This window comes from Labrus mixtus, chromosome 9 (assembly GCF_963584025.1).
Source record: "Labrus mixtus chromosome 9, fLabMix1.1, whole genome shotgun sequence".
In the NCBI taxonomy this organism is placed as follows: Eukaryota; Metazoa; Chordata; class Actinopteri; order Labriformes; family Labridae; genus Labrus; species Labrus mixtus.
Genome location: NC_083620.1, coordinates 20,693,693 through 20,715,885, shown reverse-complemented (window position 1 = coordinate 20,715,885; position 22,193 = coordinate 20,693,693). Strand labels below are relative to the sequence as shown.

The 22,193-nt window shown below is 40.3% G+C and overlaps 2 protein-coding genes across 2 annotated transcripts in view; both read left to right on the top strand.

The window, feature by feature from the left end:
• The window catches only part of ppm1lb (protein phosphatase, Mg2+/Mn2+ dependent, 1Lb), a 42,358-nt gene extending 24,822 nt beyond the window's left edge, over positions 1 to 17,536 (top strand). The window contains exons 2-4 of the mRNA XM_061046802.1: positions 4,957 to 5,173; positions 12,882 to 13,043; positions 15,530 to 17,536. Of these exons, the coding sequence (XP_060902785.1) occupies positions 4,957 to 5,173; positions 12,882 to 13,043; positions 15,530 to 15,870 (720 nt within the window). The 3' untranslated portion in view covers positions 15,871 to 17,536. The remainder of the gene's footprint in view (positions 1 to 4,956; positions 5,174 to 12,881; positions 13,044 to 15,529) is intronic.
• Positions 17,537 to 19,139: 1,603 nt separating this feature from the next.
• LOC132980592 (ADP-ribosylation factor-like protein 14) lies at positions 19,140 to 21,464 on the top strand. The gene is made up of 2 exons (XM_061046804.1): positions 19,140 to 19,592; positions 20,444 to 21,464. Exons 1-2 carry the CDS (start codon positions 19,278 to 19,280, stop codon positions 20,750 to 20,752), a joined length of 624 nt encoding a protein of 207 aa, XP_060902787.1. The 5' UTR covers positions 19,140 to 19,277; the 3' UTR covers positions 20,753 to 21,464.
• Positions 21,465 to 22,193: the final 729 nt, after the last annotated feature.

Sequence of the window (22,193 nt, the reverse complement as noted above, 5' to 3'; positions counted from 1 at the left end):
TGAAACAGATCCAAAAGGTGGATGATGCCAGAAAGTGTTTTCCAGAGTTGCAGATTTAAAAAAGACGTACAACTCAGGATTCTTTGCTGGTGGAGAGGAAGAAAAAGTCACAAAATATTACAATACATTATTGTAAGCCTTTAAATGACAAATATTTGAAGTCTACCAAATATTCTAGAATATCTTTCTGCACAACAAAGATTTGAATTTCAGATAGGCTGCACTGATTTGATGATCAAAGTCGATATTTTCTAACAAGGCAGAATGAGCAAGATGACTCCACTTCCATTCTGCTGAACTCCTTACTATCACTGCTAAATACGGATGATGAAATGTGGTGATACGTTTTGGATCAAGACAGAAAGTGGGCCGTTAAGTTTGTTCATTAACGATTGTTTGTCATGAACATTTGGTGATCTAAGATATTACTTTACTGCTAACAATGTCAGCACTAAAGAAGAATTCAAGCTGATGATGTGGAAAAAGTAGAAAAACAAAAAGGTCTGTTTAGCTGTTGAGCTGACTTTGTTTGTACCAAATGATATTCTTCAGGTGATTAAGTTGTTCAGATATACTTAAATAATCCCGGAGACGAAATACATTTTTTTCCACTCGTATCGATATTGGACATGCCACACATACACAAACATGATTCTATGGACAGGCACTTATGGAGACATGCATTACTGGATAGATGTCAGAGTGAGGGGAGCACGCCCAGAGCAGGGGTCATCGGTGCCCTGCTCCATGGCACCTCAGCAGTACTCAGGAAATGAACTGGCACCTCTCCAGCAACCAGTACCAATTTTCCAAATTTGTGTCATATCAGGACTTGAACTGGCGACCCTCCAGTTCCTAAGCCAAGTCCTTATTGACTGAACTTCTGCCCCCTCCATATTAAAACTCCTCGTCCCTTTAAGGACTTGCTATCTCTGTCGTCTTTTTAGCCGAGCTCCAAATTGACTCCAAAACAAACCGTGTCTATTTCAAAAACATACAAGCAATTCACAGTCTCAAGCTTTTAAAGTGATAAAAGTGCTCTGGGTGTTCATGTTTGCTTTTACTCTAACCCCAGCGATGTTTGCCTTCATTCATATTCCTCAAATGAGAGTGCATCTATTTATGAAACATAGACAATATTTGCCAACACATGCGCACACACACTCCCTCTCACAGCCTGTGGTTGGCATCGCTTTGACACATACAGAGCTCAGGTGTGAGATAATGAAATTAGGGCTCCATGCTCATGCTGTTCTCTACCCTGTGGACACACTGAGCTCTGCAAAGTCATGCTAAGGAGAGACATGCTACACCTCTGCACAGCACATGTGTGTTTCCAGAGAGCAAAAGTCTCCATACTTATCACAATACCATACATGTATTTAGGTTGTCCTGCTCGATTAGTGTAAAGACTAATCATAACCTACCTTCCCAGGTAATTAACAGGCATTGCATACTAAACTGGGATATGAAAACTGCATATATAATCTCTTCTGTCATCACGTCTGTGAATATTATTCAAACTAAATGAGCTAGAAATCAGAAGCGTGTAGAGGATTTTTTGGAAATGGACTCTGTCTTATCAATCCACATGCTTTCTCTGTATTTCAGTGCTTTGATGGTTTTTCTTTCACTTATCTCGTGATCAGTCTCCTAAAGCGGAGGGACCGTCTCTCTTTCTTTAATGATGTTCTTGAGTGACGCTAATAAATGATTCTTACACTCCTCCTCAGCACCCCCCCCCACTCCTCCTTCTCTCTTCCTCTCTCCATCTGCCTGCTTGATCTGTCAGGGAGAGCGCAGAGAGAGATTTTTCTACTTCGGTTACGAGACTCCCTCAGGGTGATTCTAGCGGAAAACTCAGATGACTTTCCTCTTCTCTGCCGGCCCGGCGACATGATGGATGGAAGTGTTTAAAAAGCCTGACTATTTCTGTCGGACTGTTCGTCTGAGTGGCTCACAGTTAGCAGTCAGCAGGGAGGGTTTGGTAAATGGGGTAGATGATGCACTGGGAGAAGAGTGTGTAGGTGGCCCTGTTGAGATAGGAGTGTTTGTGTGTTTGTGCATATGGACTTGTGTACTTAGAGTTTTTGTGCTTGTATGTGTGGTGCGGGTCTGAAGGAGAACCCAATGTGACACTTGGCCATGCTATGACTGAATGCAGTGTGAGCCAGCTCTCCTGCACTCGGAGTACAAGTCACAATTATAACTTTCTCCGCAATTATTTGATTCTTAGAATAGTTTCAATTGCAAATAGTAAATGATCTAACAACTTCGGCTAGTTTTTGTTTCATAATTGTATTCAAATCTAACCAAATATGTCTGCTTTAAACTAATTAATCAGACAGAAAGATGCCACTTATATATCACTATATCATTGCCCATTTAGTTCAAATCAATCAGATAAACTTCATATAATAAAGTTGATATTTTGTATTTCAATGACATGAGAAGGAGTCAGTCTGAGTGTGCACCCACAGATTATACGAGTAAATAACATGATTCTGTAGCTCCACTCAGCTCGAAGAGTATTTGTAGCTCATTGCCCCAACATTTTCAGGAGTGCATGTGCGAAAAGGGCTATGTCTCTTTCAGATAGGAAAAAAAAAACTCTGCCTTTAAACACTGTATACTCAGTCATTTTGTTTTTGCACTCTCAATGATTTCTTCTGTGCTTAAGCCAACCCCCTAATCTCATCCTCTACTTTGTTACTTTGTGTAACTACCCTTGGTATACCGTGTTCATCCCTCTATCCCACAGCCTTTAGCCCCCATCATCCCTGTGATCCCTCCCTCATCCTCCTTTCCTGCTTTTCTTCTGGGAAGAAGGTGCAGATGCTGCTGCCAGGTGTTTGATGTGTCGATGTTGTTAGTCAGCAGGTTAGATGGTCAGATTATTTAGATTTAGCATCCACTTCCCAGTCAGTCGATGAGGCTGACACACATGCATTCACACCGATTGGTTCATACACGTGCTTGGGCGGTCAAATGGATAGTAGGGAGATAGCTGGAAAAAGGGTTCATGACCCCCTTGCTTTGTGAAGGACTGAAAGGCAGACAATTAAACGGCTCAATAATTGGCACAGTAAAATCCCAGGCAGACAAATGCCTCCTTGTTCTATTTACAACCTTCTGAACCCAGTTTATGACTCCTGCTCTCTGAATGGTAACCACCAGGATGAAGGAATGCCAACAGTGATTGTCTTCTTCAGACGAGACAAAGGGAGGCTGTGTGAGACGGGTGTATGAAAATGAGTAAAAAGAGCCAAAAAGAAACTTTAGAAATGAGATGAGAAAAAAATGCTTGTAAACTTGCACAAATGAAAAACACAAGGTGTTTGGGGATTCATTTCGGGAGACAGGAGACAGGAGAAGAGTGATACATTTGCAGAGGACAGATTCAGTAACCCTGACGTGATATATAACTAGAGATGAGTGGATGAGTCGTTCTCATGGAGAGAAGAAGCAGCAGACGTCGCAGGGTTATCCGAGTCCACAAAAGTAATTTCCCAGAGCAGAACGAGGTATAGAAAAGGAGAGAGAGAGAGAGGAAAGGAGGTATAGATTTGAGAGCGAGCTAAATGGGGACAGCTTCAGAACACTTGAGACATCAAGGTTCATCTCTGGGTCTCTGTCATATGACCTCACAGCATTATATTCAGCTGCCGGAAATTATTTCTCTCTCCTGCAAGCTTGAAGCAGCTCCCTCTGTCTCTGCATCCACTGCTGATTAATTGCTGCAAATGGAATCCATGCTTGAAATATGAGTTGTATGAATCTGGGATGCTGCCGATCAGTGACACGTAAGCAGAATATCATGTGACGTTTGTACTTTTGTAACTTTCTGAACCTCACGACCTTGGACCGGCTCCTCTTCCCTGTTTGGCTCCAAGCTCGAGGAAGGAGAGGCATGAGTCGCTCTGAAAGTGCAGCGAGAATGATAAAAGACAGAAAGTGGTGTAGTTGCTTTTACCTTTCGACTTAAATGGATGGAGGTGAGGCTTCAGTTTCTCTGGCTCAGCTCTATCCCGCAGCAGGGTGTGAGGGTGAGCCTCTGAGCGTTCGACTGGCGATGCACTTTTCTTTATCTTCTGTTTTATCTGTGATTTATCTGCCTCAGCAAGAAAGAACGGTGAAGCGGGTTTCTGCCACTGTAAAGTACGTAAAGTACCTCTGCCATTGACCAAATGAATTCATTTTGCTTTGAAGTTGTCAATAGAGATCTCTACTCCAGGGATTCATTCAAACTCAGTTGGGTGTTATTCAGAAGGTAAGCTGTGTCTGACCACGCCCCTCTGGAAGGATTTGGGTGGTTTGGGCTTTCTTGCACCATGTCCTATTGTTTACGGAGAGAAGGCAGAACAAACACCTGGCCAGTGAGTCACCCATCAGGGGGAGGGGTTTACTGCCATTTGTGATGTCATGAAGGGAAACTCTCCAAACGGCCTGTTTGAGCACACATTTCCTGAAAAGTGGAGCAGGCAAAAGATGGAGAGGATGGACTTTACTCATAATGGGGGGGGTTTGTAGACAGATTAGGGACACATATTAGTGTTAGAAAAACATGGAGACGTGTATTTTGCATAATATGTGACCTTTAAAGGTACTGTACTAATTTAAACCTGTTATTAGCTACAGTCCTACGCCTCAACTATCCATTTGGGTATGTGGGCAACTACCATTTCTTCTGATGACTGAAAATAAAAAGAAAGTATTAATGGTTTAACTTTAGACCATCAAATGAGATTAAAATAAAAAATATGTAAAAAGCTCCCAGTGCTGAAGGTAATATTTGAGAGTTTTTTGTTCTTTTCAAAACCAAAATCAGCACACACACAAAAAAAAAGAAATATAAAGAAGCTAAAAAGATGTGTACATATTGTATACAGTTTACAGCTCAATTATCAACTCTGTTTTGTCTCATAATCAAATAATTGTCTCTGCTTTCCATCACAGGCTGCTGCTGACTTTGCCAAGGCCCACCTGGCCCCGGCGCTCCGCCAGCAGCTGCTGACCTATGAACGGGAGAAAGACCGAGACCGGGATAAAGACAAGGAGAAAGACGAGAAAAAGGAGAGAGGGGGCCTGAACTATCCTTCCATCCTGGAGCAGCAGATCCTGAATTTGGACAGGGAAATGCTGGAGAAGCTTTCAGCCACGTACAATGAAGCAGGTGTGTGTTTGTCTGTTAGTCGCCGCAACAGCCCTCCAAAACTGCAAAAACATAAAACACTAACGCGTATGAATGGTTTATTCTGGCAAACATGCACATCTGTTCTTGCATCAACTTTTCCTGCAGTGGTTTTGTCTGTCCAGGTGCTACTTTAATCATCATCATTTAATAATGATCTGAATGCGTGTCTGCCTGGTGTGGCCCGAGTCAAGGGCAGAGGCCACCACACGCAGATGGATTTTACTCCAGAGCGTTGCTCATTACTGGAGGCACAACAAGAAAGCAGCAGTAAGTGCCGGGCGTTATTTTAAAATGTTCCCTCTGACGTTGCACGCAAACTATTAATTTCTCCTCCACTGTTTCACTTGACTGTTGTTGAAAAGTGAGTGTCAGCAGCCCCGGGTCTTGCTTATTCAGCTGTTTAAATACAAGCTGATCTTCACAAGGCTTGTAGTAATTATCTCTGGAGGGAGGCAGAGAGGGAGCGGTGAGGAATGAGAGGGGAGAGTGTTATGGATGCAGAGTGGTAGGAGAAGGGTCAGAGGTAAAGATGTATGCGTGGTAGGAGGACATTTCGCTTGTAAGAGCAATGGAACAATTAAAGAGAAGAGCTGAGACAAAGGCGAAGGAAAGGTAGAAATTGAAAGGGGAGATGTTGAAAGGGTGAGGAGAATGAGAGCGAGGATACAAAGGGTGACGCTGAAAGGCGAATGAGAGTGGAGTAGGAAGAAGAGAACAATAACTGGGCTAGCAGAATTAGCATAGCGATTGCAGTGATTTAAACCTAAGAAATGATAGGCTACATCTTACAGAGTAATGTTGAGTAAAAAAAGATTGTTTTTTAAATTTAGAGATTATCATACTTCACCATTTTACAGGCGCTGCTTTGGTATTTTTGGAGTAGATTAGACTAGCAGGGCAATGCTTTAAACAAAACTCCTGTTGTTAGGCAGACATGATGTAAAGAAACCAATGGGGAGGATCAGACCAACGATGTTGCAGTTCAGGATTGGTGAGCTAGTCTTTACGTTGACACTTAAAGTTTCAAAATTAAGTTTTAAACCAAATAAAAAAAAAAGAAAAGTTTACATATTCTTAAAACAGTTGCTCCTTGTCTTCAACCCCATCTCGTCATCTGAACCATTTGTCTTTCGTACCCTGTCAGACTTTGTTGCCGTGCTGTCAACAGGCTCACACGTCTCAAAAATTTGCTTCTGTGAGTTTTATTGTTTCATAGCCAATAAAAAAAAAAAAGATGGCGGACAAAATAGATCCAAGTTATTGTTCCTTTAGACAAGAGATGACGGGGAAGAAACTGGAAAGGCTCACTATTAGATAACAACAAGTCTGAAAAGTGTACAGTCTAAGTGGGAGCCTGCACAGACAGCTGACATGTGACTCATATGAGGGTTAGTGAGGAGGCTTCATCGGAATGAAGGGGCCACGGAGAGGGCCTCACGTCCTTTAGGGAATCATGGGGTCATATGATTCACTGAAGAATGAACTTGCAGTGGTCAGTCTGGGGGCTGATTTATTTTCTCACAAAGAAGATAGCTACCTGTTCATGACCTCTTCATCCTCTTTTATCTTCATCCTCCTCTCCTGCGCTGATTCCCCAGCGGCAGATAAGCATCCACTCAGATCCCTGTTGCTCTCAGAACAGCTCCAGAGAAAATCTCCCCTTCCTGATCCCCCTGCTTACTTACTGTTTTTTTGGCTATGTGATCTGTCGAAAAATATTTCTTATCTGTCAATATTTCTTTCATCCTGCATTTGGGCTGCACAGAAAGAGAGACTGACGCCGAGGTTAGAGATAAAACATTCAGACAAGCTCCTGTGTTGTTTAGACATTCAGGGATTGCATTTGTTGCGGTTTCAGTGTCTCGTGGGGGACGATCCGCTGATCAGGTAATTGTTGTCCATTCTTGTTCCTGTATCTGATTCAACAATCACATAATTTAGGGTGAGCAGCCCCCTCTGCGCTCTGTCCCAATCGAGGCCCTAAATGAAGCTGGCACTGAAAGAAGACAACAGGAAAATAGAGAGATACACTCACAATTCATTTCCCAGGCCCCTGGACAACAGCCTATCAGATGTATCCCTCTTGTTTGTTCATCCCTCTGTTGTTTATCTGTGAACAAAAGCGCCTGAAAGAAAGATAAGAGAGATGGGACCTTGATGGGAATGCCGGGAGCTTAGAGTCTATTATGGAAACAGTCACCTTGATGTGTGGTATTCTGTTGGTACTAACCTTTTTGTAGCTACGTGACACATCTTGCGCCTACACAGTCACACTAAAGTATCCGTACATCAGTCCTGTAATCAGTTAGTTGCAAGCAGCGCAGAGACCAGGCTGACAATATAACCACATCTTCGTGCACAAAGGGTCTTTGTGTCATTTAGTTGAGGACATTTTTGTAGATCGATTAAAGGAAAAATGAGCACTCACAAAAATAAAAACAGAAAACCCTTTGTGCGTCATGGTTTGTCTTCTGGATTTAAAAAATGTGCTATTATGCAAAACGTATATTTACACAGAAGGAATAAACCATTGACTGCGTAAAAGATGGACAAGACAACGGCTCCCAGCTAGGGAACAACAAACATTTAGAGCTCCCCCTACTGACTGACTCTAAAACAAAATAATACATATCAAATGTTTCCCAATCCTGGTTCCTGTCATAATAGCTAGTTATTAACTTGCTGATTTATTTATAGGATTTTATTTTTCATTGGTTAGTTGATGCTATCAAAAGGTGTAAAATGCCATGATTGACAGATCTGTTGTCAAATGCGGCTCATGCAGCGTTTTCCACAGAAACACCTACGCCCGAGTCATTGAACTTTCCATAACCACGAGTGTCTTCTTTTAAATGACAGAAGAATCTGTTCTGCTGTGGACTGTGTCGACCTGAGGGATCTTCGCTTTCTTATCCGTCTGTTAAATGTGAGTTTTGGTGAACAGAAGGGGCGGAGTCTCTACGGGCCCGTCACAATATGTCTGCTCCTTTGCTGGGGTATTTTGGCTTCACTTTTGTACAACGGGGGGGAGGTGGAGATGTGACGTCCATATGTGTACAAAGTCAATGGCTTAAACGTTCCGCATTCTGTATTTATTCATTACATTATAACGTGCTTAGACTCTGTAGGCAAGTGATATAAAACAGTTTGTGCATGGAGGCTGATCCCTCCTCACACAAACCCCAACATAAACAAACCCAGCGTCATTTTATATCAAACTGGCAAAATGTTGAACTGCCAGAAAGCAGAAGAATTTCTTTATCAAATGCCTGCAGGACGGAGGGATTTATTCTTACCTTTGTGATGTCATGTTAGTAATTGTATGATTGACGCCAGACTATTGATAATGAAGTGCAAGAAAATGTGTCACTTAACAATATATCAGTACAATAGTTGTTAGAAACATCTCTCCGATTTCCCGATCTGTCTGTACAATTTAAGTCTTCTAAAAATGCACTTTAGCTTTTATCATTATTCTCTACAGAGTGAGGCTCCATTTTGTTAAGTACCATTCATTATGTTTACACTTCTCTATGCTTTGCATTTGTTTTCAATATAATCATTACAAACTGAATGCTGATGTCATTGTCAGCAGTTTCTTAATTGCTATGAGTCATTTTTTTCCACTTATTCTCCAATGATGTTTGCTTTGTTGTTTTCCATTTACATTCCATTCCCCTTTAAGCCAAGTGTTGTCTCACACCAAGTGTGTTTACCCACTTTGTTTAAACTCTACAGTGTTTCCTTCTCTAGATCACTCTGTTTTTTGCACACAGCACAGCACCTTTTCAACTCTGGTGGCACTGACAAATGTTCCTTCATTAATGTTAAAGCCCAAATATGTCCACAAACTAGAATCATACTATTTTTTCACACTGGGGAATATAGTTTACCATAGTGACTACTTCAAACCTGAGTGATTCTTTTCCAGCCTGTGGGTCAAACTCTTAGCTTTTTATATAAATGTCCACAAGTGACTTACTAAATGTATTTACATTTGTTTGACTGTAGTGAACAAGAATTAAAAGTTTTATTGGAAAAGCCCACTAAAGCTTAACCTGACGAAATTCCAACTTTGACTTTCAGATTACAGGGAAGTCAGAGGGATTGTTTATGTTTTATGTGGACAGCTGAAAACTTAGACTGAACTTGGAGAAGAAGAACTGTTATCTCAAGACACTTACTGAAAGAGCAGGATAGAGACCTTACTCATTGTTATAGTCTTCACGAAGAACCTACATTAATCTATCAACATATGCCATAAAGCAAATATAGCAAAGTGTTAGATGTGTTCTGTGTGTTAGGCGTGCAGCCCCAGGACTTTTTATTGTAATGCAATCACTGAGTTGTTTGAGAAAAAGGAAATTGGGTGATTGATTATCCTTAAGTGGAACCCCACAGACTTGTAGCATCATGGGGAGTGCAAATAAATATGATGAAGAAATTATTTTCAAGCCTGGTTGAGATCCATTGTGGGTAAAGTGTGAATCAGATTTTGAAAAAGAAATAATTAGTGGAATAAAAGGTCATCTGTGGTTGTACAGCAGTGTTTTGATACGCTTTAACTGTCCTATAATGTTATAAAGAGTGCAGTGTAACAATACTGAAGTTCACTTTTAAACCAGACGAGATTGACTTTGTGTTTAACCCAGATATGTCCTGAATGTTTCTGTATGTTTATGACAAACAATGATCATCCCTTTTCATTGCATCAAAAGAACAACAGGGAAAAAACGCAGTGGGACAAATGAGTGGGTGGTGTTTTCTTAAAGTACACAGGAGCTCAAAGCAACATCTCATAGAGGCTTCCAAATAGGCTGATGCTAGCTCAGAACTGCTAGTTTTAATTTTAATTTATTTAAACTATTAAATGGAATATATCTATTTCTCAAGCTTTATGGTGACCAAATATATAGTAAATTCAAAGTGTTGCACAGGCTTGATAAAGTGGCTGAAGATGCTTAAGCTGTGTGCAAAATGCTAAAAATAGCATCAGTATAAATGTTAACAATCCAGGAAGGGCAGGTAAGACGGTACGACAGCTCAACGGAAGTTGATGTGGCTACTAATTGGCAGGTAGTGTTTTTAAGCAATTCTCTGAAGGAGACGACGAGCTGGGTGAGCAGGGCCCTGACGGTCCTGCTTCCACATTTTTGCAACTAAATGCCAAGACGCTTGTTTAAGAACATCAGCCCCCTGAATATGATGGTGAAGTGTGGACACGTCTACTTCTTCACTGAGAGCACAAACACCAAATCTCTGCTCACTCTGAGCAACAGAATCGGTGTAATAATACAAATAGGAGTGGGCATATAACCGGGTTTGAGATGTTAATCTTCTTGCCGGGCTGGAGGTGTTCCTGGCCGAGCCCAGCCATTAATTAGCATGAGCACGGGGTACGTGCGGCCCATGGTGCCCGTTTTAATGGGGAATGCTGAAAGTGCGCTTGGCACGGCTGGTCTAATTGGAGGAGGGTGTGCTAGCAATGCACCTCAGTCCATTATCTCAATCGCCATGGGAACTAGATAAGGATAATTAGCTGGACAGGAAGGCACAGTGCAGCAGCAGCAGCGGCAGCTATACAGGCACAAGGAGAAGGATTAGGGAAGCCTACAATGATGAAACTAATAGAAATGGATTTTTCACAAACTGTGTGTAAAAGATTTACGAAGTCATTGAAAATTAAGTGGCATCAATATTCACTTCATTCTTCCAGACTCGCTTCCAGCTAGTGCTTTTTGTCTTCTTTTTTTCTTGCCCATTTTTCTATTTATCACTTATTTTTCTCGCACCCTAGCTTTTAATGGGAATAATAAAATCATTGTTCCGCTGAGAAGTAATCTCTCCCCTCATAACTGTCCTCTCCCCTCATCCTCCCTCTACTTTGAATCTGCTGCCTGTGCGTCCTTCTCCTCCGTCTTCGTCCTCACACACCGACTGTGTGAAGTTTGAAGATTTTTTCACTCAGCACAACGTAAATTGCCGTTCATATGAAATCACAACAAGGTGGAGAACTCTAAAGGAGGTTTTAAATCTTTGCAGGTCATCCACATTCTTATGACATTTAAACCGGCTCTGTTTATCTTTCCTGAATCCTTGGGGCAATTTTTACATAAAAATCAATCTGCTGTGGCGCAATGGTTAGGGCGCGATCCCCATGTGTTGAGGCTGTCGTCTCAAGCGGGCGGCCCGGGTTCGCATCCCGCCTGTGGCCTCCCTCCCGCATGTCGCTCCCCACTCTCTCTCTCTGGTTTCCGACTCTATCCACTGTCCTATCTCTCCATTAAAGGCACAAAAAGACCAAAAATAAATATTAAAAAAAAAAATAATAATCAATCTGCTATATAGTCCCATTTGCTTGAATCTCATCCCTCTCCTTCTGTCCGGGTGGTCCAGGCCAGTAGGATTCCCAACTTTCCCCTCTTTGATTTTCTATCCTCTGCTCTCTCTCTCTCTCTCTCTCTCTCTCCCTCCCTCTCTCTCTCTCTCCCCAGTTTTTGTCTGTACTCTGTGTGAGCAGATGGCCGAGCAGGCAGGTCTGTTCTTTCTCTCCAGGACTTTGGATCTCACACAATAGGCCTCAGATTGTGAGTCCAGACTCTGTTCTGCCTGGCTGGGAAGCTAAACAAAGAGAGGAAGGAGGAGAAGAAGAAAGGAAAGCGTGGTTGGAGAGCGTTGCAAGGAAGAGAAGTTACTTCAAAGAGTGTTTCGCAATGTTTGCACACGTCTTCAGTGTTCCACTTTAAGTGCAGGAGGAACACGTGTGTACTGCAAATAATTTTCATCTACACATCGCGATTCTCAGCAGTGCCGGAATGATCTGCCATCATTATGCCTGAGTACTTATTGCAGCTGTAAGGGCGCAATATTGTCATGTTTAATTTCACATTGTGTTACAGTGTTGCAGAAGCGCAAGAGGCACAGCATGTCAACACCATCAACACAGGAGCTGGAGCTTTACATGCACACTACACACACACACACACACACACAGAGTGCTGATCCGCACTTTTTACTCAGGAATCTATCAATTGATATTCTAATATAAATATACAAATAACTAGTACTCTGCATAGTTTATAAAAGAAACCAAACACATCTGCGTGCTTATCACCATTTCATCTGCTAGCCCAATCCATTAGCCAAGAGTTCATGCTCAGAAAAATACTTCAACCCTATAAGTTGCTGATTGTGCAAAACAAAGAAAGATAAGTAGAGAAATGTATTAAATAATAATTTTATAAACTTTTATGAAGACTGTATTACAGATGGATGAAACCTTTGGGGCTGTAAACAATAAGACAGATTAATGTCATTCAGGACCACATGAAGAAGAATGCATTTGAAATCACCTGAATTTTTCCTCCATTGCCACCATCAGGTTGACATTTGAAGTCTCCAGTTGCTGCCATGAGATCTTGCACAAACAATCCTGATCAGCCTCAAAGGAATTGTACTAACTTTTCTAATCCCCTGATTTTTCCTGAAGTTAAATCATCTGTTTGACTTTAAAGTCTCCACTACTTTGTTTATGACTAAATACCCGCATAGCTGCACTGATTTCTCAGTTCATTTTCCAGAACATTTACAACAGTACAACTTCTTTCTCCCTCCTCCTGCTTCTCTTCTGTTCCTCTGCACTTCTTCTGTTCCCCCTGCTGACCCACTCCTCTTCCGTCTGTTCCAGGTACTACGTGTCTGGTGGCCCTGCTGTCTGATAAGGAGCTGACGGTGGCCAACGTGGGAGACTCTCGTGGAGTCCTTTGCGATAAAGACGGCAACGCCATTCCTCTATCGCACGATCACAAACCGTACCAGCTGAAAGAACGCAAGAGAATCAAGAAGGCCGGTGAGGAAACAGCTGCAGTCCAGAGCTGCAGATTATTTTTTAATTTTTTTTTTTTTACCTGATTCTGAACGGCACAACAAAAGGGTTTAGTTAAAACTCAAAAGATTGTTGTCATGAAAGCATCAAATAAGTCTTCTCATGATCAAAGCTTAACACCATTGTTTCTTGTGTCTCAAGCTGACATCAAACCCAAGTGACTGATAACGCAATTTCCTTCCAAAGCAGCGTGTAATCAAATGCAGCCAGACATTTAAGGTGTATTTCTAGGCATCTCCCATATCTGCATACTCTCTCTGCTGAGAAGAGTTTCATGGCTGGTTGCCAGATCAGTCAGTCAGTCAGTGTGGTCACTGTTAGTATGGCTCACTATCGCCACCTAATGGCCTAATGGAGTACTGTGAAAAGCCTCAGAGATTGAATTTGCTCATTAAAATCAAACCTATTGGTTAAAATACTCATTATAATACTATGAGTGCTAAGATTCCCTGTTGTTTTAATCATGACTTCTCAAACACTGGAACCTTTCATAAATGCTTCTTATAAAGTCAACCTCTCAGGGGTCACATTATCTTTGTTTTGATGATGTTTGTCTCTCTCTGTGACATGTTCTTGTAAACAGACACTCAAGAGCAAATTACTGAGAGAAACTTTACATCTGCACCACGGGCTCCAGAGGTAGAGCTGAAGATCTGATTAGATTTTTGCATAAATTTACATGTTAATGAGGGAAACCTGATTTAGTTAAAACTGTTGCAACTCTTAATTAATTGCCGTCTACACCAGAAACAAGAGCTTAGAATACCAAAGATGGAGAAAGCTTTCTTAGAACAACAGACTGCCACTCACCTTCACTACTTATACTTCACCAATCGGTTTTTTTAATCACCTTCATTTGAGCAAAGTTTTCAGTAAAGGTTTCGACCTAAAATCTTACATTTAAGTAATAGTGAATCTTTACCACCTTTTTCGGGTATTCACTTGTTATTTCCTTGAGAATAAGTTCTAATGAACTTTTAAAAAAAAAACTTGAGTCTTTGTACAGATTGAGGAGGCGAGGAACACCCAGTAAAAACACATGGAATTTTGTTTATTTTTATGATTTATTTCTCAAGCTTTTTGTGTTCTTATTTTATTTCAAACATGGGATCTCAAAAACAATTTTAATAAAAGTTCTATATTACGTTTTTTTTTTTTTTTATTGATATTACAATTTCAGTGAGAGTTACAAGTATAAAGCAAACCTACAGATTATTGTTGTTTTTATATTCTTAGTAAATGATAAAATGCTAAATGGACTTAGTCTTGTGGAGCTCTTTTCTAGTCCTCTGACTTCTCAAAGTGCTTTTACACTACAGGTTACATTCACCCACTCTTACCATATTCACACTGATGGCGGTGTTAAGGGTCCATCAGTAACTTATCCCGTTCATTGGCTGGAGTAGCATTGGGGGCATTTTGTGTTCAGTGTCCTGCCTAAGGATGCTTGGACATGTGACTGCAGGTGCTGAGGTTCAAATCCCCAACCTTGCGTTTAAGAGACGACTGACTCTACCACCGAACCACAGCCGAACCACAACTGTGATCTTAGTCTGAAGGCTTTGAGTCAAAGAATGTTTTTCTACTAAACTTAATGCTTCTTGTGGCAATTAAAATTAACTAAATATTCAAGAATATTTGAATTAAATACAACCAATGGTTGAGTGAAGACAGTAAATAGTCTAAGTTTACTTTCAGGAAAGACACATTAAGTCATCAATGCATTTATTAGCTTTATTACTGACCATAGCATGCCTCTTGTTTTTAAATGCAATTTGAACAGTTTTGTGAAAGCAGCTCGCTAAAGAGGCAGCCATTACTAAAGTAGATACTGCCGAGGACAGGGTCGTATCGTTTCTGATTTTTCTTGGCATTGGGGGAATTTAGATAACCTAAGTGCAATTTATTTTGGAAAGTTACACATAATGGGATTTATTTTTGGATTCAACAACATTTTGTAGCCTGAACTCTCAACCTCAGTGTTTTTTCGAAGCTGGCTGTGGCCTTGCAACTTGTAACCATGAAGTCAGCCTGACCTAGTATGGAAGTCTTCTCCACTCATTTCCAGTACAATTCCCTGCTTGCAGATCTGTTGAAGCCACAGAGGACACGCAGCTGTACTTCAGGATGTGACTTAAATTGAAATGTGTCCAACGTAAACACATTTTTCCATGAGCATGAACGGCGAGCATTGAATTGATACACATTATGGATAATGAAAAGGCGCGCTGCCAGTCGGTTCACTGGAACAAAGATGATCTTTTATCTTCGGTTTTAAAGCAGTAACATGGAAAACAGCTGTTTCACTACTTCATGTTCCTCCATCTTTATTCTATCCTGTGCTTCCTCAAATTCTTTCTTACACTTTTCAACCATGTCCGCCCTTTGTTTCGCTCCCTAATCCATGTTTAATCATTTTCCAACCATTCCCCCTCCTTCTGTCTCCTCAGGAGGCTTCATCAGCTTCAACGGCTCGTGGCGAGTTCAGGGCATCTTGGCCATGTCCCGGTCTCTCGGCGACTACCCGCTGAAGAACCTCAACGTGGTCATTCCTGATCCCGACATCATGTCGTTCGACCTGAACAAGCTGCAGCCCCAGTTCATGATCCTGGCATCGGACGGCCTGTGGGACACCTTCAGCAACGAGGAGGCAGTCCGCTTCATCAAGGAACGACTGGACGAGCCGCATTTTGGTGCCAAGAGCATCGTCCTCCAATCCTTCTATCGTGGTTGCCCCGACAACATCACTGTCATGGTGGTCAAGTTTAAAGGCAAGGCTAGCGAGAAGTAGAACGCCCGTCTACCACACTCGATAATGTTTGAATATCATTAAGAATACAATAGGTTTAAGATAAACAATTTTAAAAAAAAGAGTGCAACTTTTTTTGATCAAGAACTATTTCTATCACAGATATTTACAGATGTTACTTATCAATGCATCCGTACATGAACCGTCCCCTCTCCTTTTATTTTTACTTAAAACATTAAGTGTCTCTAATTTAGGCTTTAGTCAATGTTGCTCTGACACCTTAATGCAAACTGGGTCACTGTTATGCAAAATAAACAGATTCAGCTCGGTGCAGCTGTGGGTGTATCCATGACTCTGCACATATTTGTGTGTGTGTGTGTGTGTGTGTTTGTGTGTGTGTGTGTGTGTGTGTTTGTGTGTGTGTGTGTGACTGAAAGGCGAATCAGTGATAGATATCAGTCTTTATGTGATAATTACACACAAGTGTCACATTAACATCCATATCATTGTCTAACAAATAACAAGAAAGTTTGACCTCCACATGATTTTACTCATCATCTATTTGACTCATGTTATAGTCCAGTTCCTTAAAGTCTACCGAGCGTCAGCCCTGAGAAGTCCGGAGACTTTTTTTCAACATCAAATACGTGTCCCTGGTGCAAAATCATGCATATGCCTTTATTCCCTTTATACATGAGAAACACATGTGGTAATGTGCATGCGATTGTTCAAACACCACCATTCATATTGTACAGCAAGAGAAACCACCACAATGACATATCACACTTATATAATGATGGGTTCCCGGTGTTCCTTTTTGAGTTGCCACATTTTCTAAGTTGAGGCATTGAATGTCTAAAAAAAAATCTCTTGAAAAAGTTTTTATTTCAGATATTATTGTTTACTTTTTAAAACCCAAAGACTCATGTGACCTCTGATAATGTCCTGATAATTGGATAATGAAATGTGTCATCGAACAGCAACCTCACTTTAAATGTGTCTAAAATGAAACTCATAGCTAAAGCAATACCTCCTCAAATCATTTGCCCATAAGTAATTATAGATTTGTGAAGTGTTGAAGGAATGTATCAGATGATAAGATATAACATCGACTGTTACTCAAACGTGTGTGAAAGGCAAACATTGAGTTACTACCGATAGAAACTGGCGGGTATGATTTTATTGTTTTATCTATAGGACTTTATCATGTCAGATTAAAAAAACCTTTCAACAGGCTTTTCAAAAGAATTGTGACCCTTCGTTTACTACTTCCTGTCATCTGTTCAATTCATCAATGTGATCTCCACTCAGAACAAAAGTCCTTTATTCTGGTGCAGATAATGTCAAGTCTCCCTGAACTCTAACTCAAACATGTAATAAGCCTTTGAATGGACTACGTTATTGTTGCCTTATGTTTTTCGACTGTTCATTTCCTGTGTTGAAGTCTGCTGCCAAAACTACTTCTCGTTTTTTTTTTTTTTGTATGTATCGCAGTTGATTATACCATGCACACCGCACGACCTCGTGTCATATCTTGCTAACTCAGATGTAGAAAAGCATTGTTTCAAGACGTCTCCGAGAGACATGAAATTGTAAGATGAATGTATATACTGTCCTATTGTTGGTATCACCCCTCCACTGTTTCTACAGCAGTGCGCCTGTCCATGGATTGTTGAACTTCAGAGATATAAACATGATAAAAGATCAAGATTTGTTTGTGCTTTTTAAGTCCATATTTTCCCTTGATAATGTATGTTACAGAATGTTTGTGTGGCATTTGTACTTGTTTTTGTTGACTTTAATAAACCGTAAAGGAAATGAAAATGAAAGAAATCTGACATTTTAAAGTGTTAAGCGAAAAGGTGAATATGCCAAATTTCCATAACTGGCAGATGTTAGCTTCAGTCACTGCAGCTTTATCTGAGGCCTTTTTCACGTGTAACATGTTGCTAAAACTTTCCAAGCCCTTTAACACCACCTGCAGGTGGAACTATCACAACTCAAACACCACAGACTTGTTTAGCATCTACATTTATACATCTTGGCTAAAATGAATCACCTTGGAATATCACATCAGGCCGTGTTAATGTGTCAAGCACACGGTCATTGGCAGGAGCGTCAACAGGAAAGAACAATCATTATAACCACATATCCATTAAGCGTGTGGCCCATTAAGAGCTTTAAAGAACTACAACTTTGAGTTACACCCTGGAAATTGAGGATCAATAACCACAAGAGGAAGCGTAATGTTTTCTCACCAACAACAGAAGTCCTATTTAATTTTACAAACACTAAAGATTTCATACATCAACATGTGCAAAATTGTAATAGAATGAAACGGACTGCTTTTTGCTCGCTGCTAAAATTAGGATAGTTCTGCTGTGAGGTTGCAGTTCTGACCACACTAACATGCAGAATGTATTATTTAAGTGTGAGAACTCTCGCAATTATAAAATTGATTAATGATAATATTTTTCATGTTATTTATATAAGTGTTTGTGATACATGCATGCTGTAGAGATTTGCACTTTGGTGTAATCGGTATCTCGGTAAAAACCAGACACTATGGGGGGGGGGGGGGGTTTAGGGTCAGACCTAAAGTTTAACAACTTCTGAAAAGCTTGTTAACAGTCTGTGAGCCCATCAGGTTATTGTAGGATGTTTGTTATTGCACATTATATTTATCATTTTGTAAGAGCTGGGCTATGGACTGCATTTATTTTGCTACTGAAACAACTATTCTCTGATAAGTTATGTGGTACTGGTCATCAGTGATTTCTTGAATCCTTCATAATAGTGTGACATGTGCTCTTTTGAGTAGGTTGAAGACCAGTCGAGTAATATTTACTATTTACATCAAGTGAAAGTGTTATGATCCATCATAATAATTAAAGATGTACATTTATATTTATTTTATATTCATTCTTGCATAAAGGATACCAGTCTTCAGTCAACCGTGTAAGTTTAAATATGAAACTACATTTACCAATAAGCCTGGGTAAGTAATCCTCCCAAAAGTCCCTGTGATGTCACTGCTGTGGGACATCCAGCCAGGAAGAATCTTCCCGTTGTTCCGAACATGGACTTCCTGCTTGCTGGTGTGTATGTGTGATGATCCGGGGCAGGTGTGGTATGACTCCACTGACTGTACTGATGTAACCAGAGAACTGCATGTATTCCCACTTAGTTGCATCGTCACTTTGGATATAAATAGGTTTACTGAAAGCCATGCAGGGACAGAAGGAATCCTATCACAACAGGGGGGGAGGGATCTCTCTGCCTGTGTGTACATAAAGCATACTGACAGCAGAGCGAGCAGACACACTAAGCCTACAGATAGACAGCACAAAGGGAGACACTGCGTGCAGACCACTTAGTTTACACAGCTATACAAGTGGAAGAAGCTATACATTTTCTCATATATAGACACAGGCTGCAGTGTGAAGGTCATGGGCATGTATGGATCCAAGCCTCAGAAACAAGCGCAGGTCCTGATGCTGGGCCTGGACGGATCAGGAAAGACCACCCTGCTCTACAAACTCAAGTACAATGAGAGCGTGGTGACCGTGCCCACTGTTGGGTTCAACGTGGAGCCGCTGGAGACAGACAGGAGCAGCCCGGGCCTGACAGTGTGGGACGTGGGTGGTCAGAGGAAGATGAGGCCCCACTGGAGGCATCACTACACGGATACAGCAGGACTGGTGTTTGTGGTGGACAGCTGGGATCAGAAGAGGCTGGACGAGGCTCGCAAGGAACTGCATCGGGTAATTAAATCAGAGGATATTTGATTATTTAAAAAAAACACAAAAATATGATTGCTAAAGCAACACTCCACTCACTTTAAAACATTAGAGCTGATTTTGTGACTTCACAGCTTGTTCTCAAATATGAAACTTTAAATAATTAAATGCATGAACTACACTAACACTGACAAAATACTTTTAAATGAAATAGGAGAAGTCCGAAGTTTAACTTTTGAAATTTAAATACATTCAGTTTGTTTTGAGTGAGGGTGGAGAACCTGTTTTGGTGGGAGAACCTGTTTTGGTGGTAAAACCTTGAGATACAGTCATTCAAAGCAGAGAATTATACTTGACTGACTTTAGACATTTATGAATGGAATAAGTAAAAAGCTTATAAGCTTAATGTACTACAGTTTTAAACAATTACAAGAACATTTTAAAGAGCCCTGTCTCCTTTCGGTTTGTGTCACTTTGTCTCCTCCTGTGAACAAATAAGTAAGTCCTATCTTTTAGCAGATTTTGTCCTGTAGTGAGTTTAACAAGAAACAATCTCACCCTGCTTTCTTTAAACAGTTGAATGTATCACTCACCGCAAGGTTTTACTGTGATAATGTCTAAAAATGCCTTTTCTGCCTTGTGCTGTTAATCACTGTCTATCAGATGGACCAGTAAAGAGTTCTTAATCGATTTACAATAAAAATGTCTTTATTTATTTACAACTACATTTAAGGATGCTCTAAATTATATATTGAGTGTTTCTGCTTTATGCTTAGTAGGTGATAGTTCAAAATAGATAAATTAATCTGAACTGTTTGTCTTAAATTGTAGTAATTAAAGCGTTCCTTGTTTCTTCTTTTTTCTCAATTTCCCAGGTCATGAGGTATGAGAGTCTCAGAGGAGTTCCTCTCATAGTTCTTGCCAACAAACAGGACCTTCATGGAGCTCTGAGCCCCGAGTCTCTCTGCCTGAAACTGGAGTTGAGACGAGTGTGTGAGGGCAGGGCCTGGTTCATCCAGCCATGTTCAGCCATCAGCGGAGTGGGACTAGAGGAAGGTTTCAGGAGGATCGTCTATCTGATGAAGACGCCACTGAAACAGACTCAAGAGGACATAAAGGTTAAGATGCGGTCTAAAGGCTTCAGTGTCACAGCTGTGAAACAAGTCATACTGTGCAGGAGGTGATGGACAAAGATTTTTCTGAAAGATTCATTCTTGTGATGAGGATTATTTCTCAACATCAACAAATGGCCTCAGTGTGGCCAAAACAAAAGGAAAAGCACAAGCACAGTCTTTTAGTTTTAATTTCTGTGTCTGAAAGAACATCAGGTCACTGCTAGTGAAGACAACTTGTCTTTGAATCATGGTTATGACCTATGAGGAGGCTGATATGAATCTTGAATTATGAGGAGAACTTTAAGAAAACAGCAGAACTGAGTCGTGGCAAACACGTTCAGTCGGTGAGTTTAAATTCAATACATGATAAAGCCTCTTTTTGTTTGATGGCTCCAAGAAGTGCTCTTTTTCAGTTGAACATGTATTTATTTTTTATTTGTGTCACTTTTAGTGAAATATGACAACTTGCTGTTATGTGCCTTCTGTTTATTACGAGTTCTTTTGTTTATTATGAGTGGCACTGCAAAGGTTATCCACAATATGTTTAATTGATTCCCTTCAGCAACACTAATCACAAAAAATATAAATGTGATTTTGATGTAAACATGTGCTCACATTCAACACATTTAAATAATAAAACAGTAACATATTTTAACCTCGTACCATGGTACAGTATTGTTTTGTTGACATGAAATAAAGTTTTTTTTTATTTTAAAATTGATGAGGCTGTTATTGTGAACTCTGTTATAAAATAAATAAATCTTTACTGAATCAAATGAAATTGGTATCATCGACTAGTTTCACCTAGTTATTCGGTTTTAATCACAATTTTCCCTTTTCTATTTACTTTTGAACAAGGAAAAACAAAATAAGGCACTTGGCAATAAATAAATACTCTTTTTCAATGAAGTCAACAACACTTCACAAATTAAATTGCAGTTGATCATTTTGAGAAAAATCTAAAGATATTTTGTGGGAACTTTTAAAGTTGAGAAGGTTGTGTTCCAGCATCGCCGTAAAAGAAAATCACAATCACAAAAGCGCTCCTTGTTTCTTATTTTTTCTCAATTTCCCAGGTCATGAGGTATGAGAGTCTCAGAGGAGTTCCTCTCATAGTTCTTGCCAATAAACAGGACCTTCATGGAGCTCTGAGCCTCGAGTCTCTCTGCCTGAAACTGGAGTTGAGACGAGTGTGTGAGGGCAGGGCCTGGTTCATCCAGCCATGTTCAGCCATCAGCGGAGTGGGACTAGAGGATATGAAGAGTAATTCAAGGGTTATCCACAATATGTTTAATTGATTCCCTTCAGCAACACTAATCACAAAAAATATAGATGTGATTTTGATGTACACATGTATGGAAGCCCATTTCCGCCAGTTAAAAAAATTAAAATTAAAATAATACAATCATAATTATGAGATAGAAAGCCATAATAATGAGATAAGTCAAAATAATGAGATAAAAAGTCATAATAATGAGATAAAAAGTCATAATAATGAGATAAAAAGTCA